At 41.6% G+C, this 6,302-nt stretch overlaps 1 protein-coding gene across 2 annotated transcripts; it reads left to right on the plus strand.

Moving 5' to 3' along the window:
- Positions 1–205: 205 nt before the first annotated feature.
- Positions 206–1,946, plus strand: LOC149176964 (alpha-galactosidase-like). Of its 2 annotated transcripts, none has more exons than XM_089423245.1 (5): positions 206–598; positions 839–929; positions 1,163–1,212; positions 1,366–1,524; positions 1,666–1,946. In XM_089423245.1, exons 1-5 carry the CDS (start codon positions 461–463, stop codon positions 1,825–1,827), a joined length of 600 nt encoding a protein of 199 aa, XP_089279371.1. In that variant the 5' UTR covers positions 206–460; the 3' UTR covers positions 1,828–1,946. The 2 variants fall into 2 exon arrangements, with proteins under 2 accessions (XP_089279371.1, XP_089279372.1); XM_089423246.1 differs by having other exon boundaries at positions 211–598; positions 1,384–1,524; positions 1,666–1,940.
- Positions 1,947–6,302: the final 4,356 nt, after the last annotated feature.

The following is a 6,302-nucleotide window of genomic DNA, read 5'->3' on the forward strand; positions in this document are numbered from 1 at the left end:
GCAGGCCGAAATTCTCCACTGGCAGCTTCAGTCATGCGAAGGGCTTCAGGTAGATAGGTGCTGAAATTCAGAGATTAATCATCAAAGAAGGAGGGCTGAATGCAGTTTTGTAGCTAGTGAAATTGATTAGTATGTTCTTTGCAACATTGGTTACTTTTATCAAATGTTTACCATCGTTTGGTCATGACTTTAGTTGTTGTTATTTCATCATGAATCAAGATAAATGCATATCAAGAAGACGCAGTCACACAAATTCCCTCTCCCTACAGAGACCTAGCATGTTATGCTTTTGCCATATAGGCTCAACAACATCTAGATCAGAGAATTATTAGTAGCTTTATCTTTTTATCATACACTTCTTACTTCAACAACCGCTATAAATACCATCAACCGATTCCAGATCATTACAAGCGTTATTTGAAACATTGTATCTGACTAAAGGAAATTAAACGATTTATAAATGTTGTCCTCTGTTAATTTCTTTGGACACCTTGTACGTTTTCCCATATCTTCAGATCTGGACATGTTAGAGGTTGGGAATGGCAACATGACTGCAGATGAGTACCGCTCACATTTCAACATTTGGGCTCTTATGAAGGTATTCAACATGCCAATGCCTTAGGGATGATTCTTTGCTCGTAGGCTCCTAACTTCTAGAAATCATCTAGACTAAAGTTACAGATTTCTGTTCATTAGTAGTAGAAGAATTTTTTTAAGGACCTAACTGATTTCAGTACATTTCATGGAATTTCAATGTATTGTTCCAATCTGACTTCTCATCAAATGGGTTTCTGAGTGGATTGATTGAATCTCTTTACATTTCTGTTTTGGGATTTAGGCACCTCTGCTGATCGGTTGTGATGTGAGATTTTTGAGTGATAAAATGTTGAAGATCCTTGGCAATAAAGCGGTCATTGCAGTCAATCAAGGTGTGTCCTTTCTCAAATCTCTGAGGGAATAAAATGCATCTATACGAAAGCAGAAGTGGCTTCATTTCCATTTGCAGAACACTCTAAAGAAAAGATCCAAAATAATTGAAGATTCTTTTCTGTCAGTCTGTTGCAATAAGTTTCTTCAAATTTGAGCATGAACTATCTTGTTCTGTCGGTCTGTTGCAATAAGTTTCTTCAAATTTGAGCATGAACTATCTTGCTCTGTGCAGACCCACTAGGAGTACAAGGGAGAGAAGTGAGGCAAAATGGTGATCTTGAGGTAATCACATCGATTCCATTCAAATACTCATTTTTCCTCAATATAAATCTTACTTGTGCCTAAATCCTTAAGCTCAATTATTTTCATTTTGATCTGACGAAGTTTGGGATCAAATATAACTCTGTTTATTAAGCACCCACATTCTCACTGTAGCTTGGGAGGACAATGCAGGTTTGGGCTGGTCCACTTTTGAACAACTGTATTGTTATAGTTTTATGGAATAGAAGTTCATCAAGAGCAATGATCACAGCACATTGGAAAGACATTGGACTTCACTCTTCTATTTCTGCCAAAGTCAGGAACTTATGGAAGGTAAATTTCATCTACATGTCCAGAGTTGCACATAAACATTTTAGGATGGTTATTAGTGGCGTGTCCGTTATACTTAATTCTCAGTTGCAGATGACATTTTTTGTTATTTCACTGATAGTCTTCTCTGTGTGGATATTACAGCACAGAACTCTGGCAGCTAATCATAAAGGCAGCCTTACAGCATCAGTGAAGCCTCATGCATGCAAAATGTATGTTTTGACATTTAGCCCCTACAGTCACACCTCTCCATTGGACTGGATTTATGATACTTTTGGGATACCATTATGTGATAAGAAGCAATAAGAAAATAAGAAGCATTAAGAAAATCGATTCCCCTCAAGGAAGATCCAGGGCATTCTTAAGGGTGACGTTTAAGAGAAAATCATGAATGAGTGGCACTTAACAAGTTGTTGAGACATCCACATGCATTTTTGTCCTCCAATGTCGAAAACAATAGGAACTATAGATGATTATTAACATTGAAAAAATGTTCATTTGTCTTTTTTTGAGACAGTAACGGTTAGTTTTATTGGGCGGCGAACAAGCTGCCGCGGGCTTTTACAGTTCTGCGAAAACAGAGAGATATTTGGGGAATTCTTCATGGAAATGGTATTATTCACCACTAATCCGGAGGAATGCCAGACCATCCGTTGTTCGGAGCTAGAGAAATAAGCTTCAACGATTTTGACATGAGATCTCTTAGTGTTGACTGTTGGAATAGAAGGAACAGCGCGCTGTGCCAGAGGACCTCCAACGGAGCCTGAACTTGCTGCGCCAAAGAACATCAAAGCAGTTGATCTTCCTGCTGATCTTGATCTTGCTGATCCAGAGAGCGTCAATGGCGTAGGAACCTGATTGACCACGCTATGGAGAAAATGCTTCTTCATCTGGGAGCTCCATCACAAATGTTGCGAAGATCAGTGGATGCTGCTTTCCGGGAGTAAGAGACTCCGTTTGTGCTGAACCCAGCCTTCAGGATTAGAAATGGAGAGAAAATCAAAGCTGATAGAGGAAGCTTTGAGGGTTCTTGGAAAACAGGATCAAAACAGAAAACAGAGGGCGGTAAAGCGATAACTGAATTCAGGCTTGAACTAATCGGATTACTTAGGTTGATTTGAGAATAGGTCCCGAATAGTAGGAATGAGGGAAGGATAGGACACCCTTAGATCAAGAAGGATAGAAAGGTCAATCAACAGGAAAATTAAGGAATGGGACAAGTAGACTCAATTGAATTGACCACCAGGTTTCTCCGAGAGTAAAGGGAGCCAATATTGGCCTCCATATCTGCTTGAGAATTGAGGTTCCTTAAGATATGATAGAAGAAGATTTTATTGAATTTGGGCAATAATAGCCTGATTTTTCTGATAATGGTGGCTAATTGAACCTGATGGGAGGTCTTAGGTTGTAGCATTGCCTGGATGATAAGTCTTGAATCTCCAAAGACTGAGAGAGAAGGGATATTTCTGTGAATAGCCATAGTCAGCCCCTGCCACAATGCAAGAGCCTCCGCTTTGTTGTTGGTTTCGATTCCCAGACCCCAATGGAATCTCAGAACCGGAGAACCTCCAGGACTCAAAAGAATTCCACCACTGCCAGCAACCCCAGTGTTTCCTTTAGAGGCCCCGTCGAAGAATAAACAATGATCCTCCAGGGCTGATATCCACTTAATGAACTCTAGTTCTTCCAGCCTAATCTCCCAGTTGGCATGGACGGGAACAGAAGGAGGGGGCCTTTCCATCAGGTTTGGAACCAGATCTTTGAACCATTGCTCCTCTTCTTTGGCCAGGCACGTTTCGTTCCTTGAGGTTGTATTGGCTTCCAAAGCCTCGCCCAACAAAGCTTTAATTATTGAGATAACTCTTATTGCAGAGAAATTTTCTTCTCGGAAAATTCTGTTATTCCTTTCCAACCACAGTTTCCAGCAAATGAATTTAGGGATCCACATCCAACTGGTTTTAAGAAGACTTTTATTTTTAAGGCAAAAGGGAGATAAGCTGGCCCAAGTTCTGAACAGGGCAGGGATGTTATCAGGAAAATCAAGGTTAAATGGTTCTATCAGCAGCACTCCCTTCCAGACTTCTTGAGCAAAGGGGCAAAGCAGTAACAGGTGACTAATAGTTTCTTCATCAGAACAGCAAAGTGGACATCTAGATGGTCCTTCCATCCCTCTTCTTCGCAAGTTATCTCTGGTAAGAATTCTTTGGTGTGCCGCGGTCCAACAGAAGAAGTCGATTTTGGGAAGAGCTGGGAAATCCCATATAAATTTCCATTGGGCAGGATTGGGAGGAGCATGTGGAATAGCCATAGTTATTTTATAACCTTCGGAAACAGTGTAATGGCCAGAGATGGATCCCCAGCCTCTTTTGTCTTTAGCTATGGCCTTTGATGGAGATTTACTTTGGAGCAGATCTAAAAGTAAAGAAGCTTCCCCCTACAGCATAATGAGGACCTTCCCCAGGTTCCAACCATCCCAGGTTCTATCCGGAGCTTCCTTCCAATTCGAGATATCCCATAATGTGTGCAGATTGCAAGACTGAAGCCAATCTTTAATGTTTGCAAGACCTTCCACATGGTTCATTGGTTGGTCACCCAAGATCGGATCATCCCAGATTTTTATTCTTTTCCCATTACCAGGGATCCAATAAAGGTAATGGTTGAATTTCTCCCTAGCGGCATTACAAAGATTGAAGATCAGAGAACCTTTTAGTTTTCTTGGAGGCTTATCCAAGCATCTCAAACGCTGCCCTTGGAAGTATTTCTTCCATATGACTCTCTTACTCCAGCTTGTGTTTCCAGAGACTAAATTCCACAGTATCTTGGAACCCAAAGCAAGATTTTGGGCAGCCAGGTTGCGCAGATGGAGGCCTCCTTCCAGAAATGGTCTCTTGAGAGTATCCCAGTTCACTAAATGGATCCTTCTGTCATTGTTATTCCCACCTTCCCACAGAAATCTTCTCAACAGGCTGTCTAGTTTGCTGAGAAAGGTTTTGGGGGCAAGGAGAATAGAGTTTTGGTATAGGGGCATACTTATTATTACCGATTTCATAAGGGTGACTTTCCCTGCATTATTCAGCCAAGAGGCACCCCAAGCTTGGATTCTTTTCTTTATCTTATCGAGCAGAGGCATCCAGTGTGCAACTTTAGGCTTAGATTTGAAGATTGGGATCCCGAGATAATAAAATGACTCCCAAATTCGAATTCCTTCCATTTCTAAAAGTCTTGCAATGTCAGACAGCTCTTTGATCGAGCAGTTCCAGCCATAGATAGAGCATTTTCGATAATTGATTTTACTGCCCGAGATCAACCTGTAAATGTCCAGCTCCCTCTTGAAATGTCTGGCAGAGATTTTGCTGGCTCCTCCTAACAGCAAGGTGTCGTCGGCGAACTGGGCATGATTAATGTCTTTCACCATGTGAGTAGTTCTGAGGCCAGGTAGGGTTTGATTTTGCTGGTTATGATCCAGTTGGAAACTAAGCACCGAGGCCTGGACAGCATAAAGAAGCGGAGACAACGGACATCCTTGTCTCAGGCCCCTAGAAGCTTGGAAGAAGTCAGTGGAACGGCCATTGACCAAAGGCGCAATCCATGGAGAGGCAATACAGGCTTTCACCCAGTTTATGAAGTCTGTTGAGAAGCCTAGCTTCATCATAACTGCGAACAAAAATTCATGTCTCACTCTATCAAAAGCGTTAGCTAAATCGAGCTTAATCACCATACCTTTCTCGTTTCTTTGGCAACTAGAGTGAACTGCTTCTTGGACCAGCACAATGTTGTCCAATATCTTTCTTCCTTTTATGAATCCACCTTGATTTTCAAGGATGATGTCTGGAAAAATGTTTTTAAGCCTGTTGGCTATTATTTTGGAGATCAGCTTATAACTGGAATTGCACAAGGATATTGGCCTAAATCTGCTGAAGTCTGGGGCGCCTTTCTCTTTTGGGATCAAGGCAAGAAAGGCTGAGTTGATGCCATCACCCAGCTTTACACAATTCTGGGATTTTCTGATCATTCTCAATAGGTCTTTTTTAATTGTTGACCAGCAAGTCAAAAGAAACCTGACAGAGAACCCATCTGGGCCTGGGGCTTTATCGGGCTTCATGCTGTTCAGAACGTCCTTTAGCTCTTCCATACTAATCGGAGCTATCAGCATGGCATTGTCTGAATCCTGGACGCAATTGGGGATTAAATCGATCGGATAGGAATGGGGATCAATAGCTGGTTCTTCAGGAGCCGAATATAGATCTTGATAGAAGGAATATGCAGCTTTTTTAATGCCTTCGAAATCCTTAATCACAGAATTTTGATAATGAATCTCAGAGACTGATTTGAAATTCTTTCGGGCTTCAGCTTGTTTATGAAAGAAGCTGGTGTTCTTATCTCCGGACTACAGCCAAAGGTTCCTAGACTTCTGTCACCAAAATTCTTCCTCCTCCCTGCTAGATCTATGAACCTCTTTTTGGAGCTCGACTTCTTTTAGGAGCAGGGATTGAGAAACAGGACTATGCTCCATATCTAACTGATGAGCAGCGGGCCTGTTTAGATTTTCTTTTCTTTTGGCTGAGGGGGATTGCAGTCTTTTGGCCCAATCTTTAAGATTTCTTTTTAGAACCCTGATTTTCTCTTCCCACACAAAGAATGGAGAGCCATGGACATGCCTATTCCAAGATTCAGAGACCACCTCTTGAAAGCCTTCTTGTTGGATCCAAATAGGGCTGAACCGAAAGGGAATAGGGCCAAGGTTGTTATCCAAGGAAAGCTCGAGAAGAATGGGCTTATGA

Source organism: Pinus tabuliformis, chromosome 4_1 (assembly GCF_031772625.1).
Source record: "Pinus tabuliformis cultivar Carrire ecotype Pingquan chromosome 4_1, CPIR1, whole genome shotgun sequence".
Taxonomy (NCBI): Eukaryota; Viridiplantae; Streptophyta; class Pinopsida; order Pinales; family Pinaceae; genus Pinus; species Pinus tabuliformis.

Coding starts and splice junctions, on each gene's coding strand:
- LOC149176964 (XM_089423245.1), top strand. CDS start 461: ATGTTGTCCTCTGTTAATTTCTTTGGACACCTTGTACGTTTTCCCATA. Junction 599..838: donor ACATTTGGGCTCTTATGAAG/GTATTCAACATG, acceptor TTTGGGATTTAG/GCACCTCTGCTGATCGGTTG. Junction 1,525..1,665: donor AAGTCAGGAACTTATGGAAG/GTAAATTTCATC, acceptor TGGATATTACAG/CACAGAACTCTGGCAGCTAA.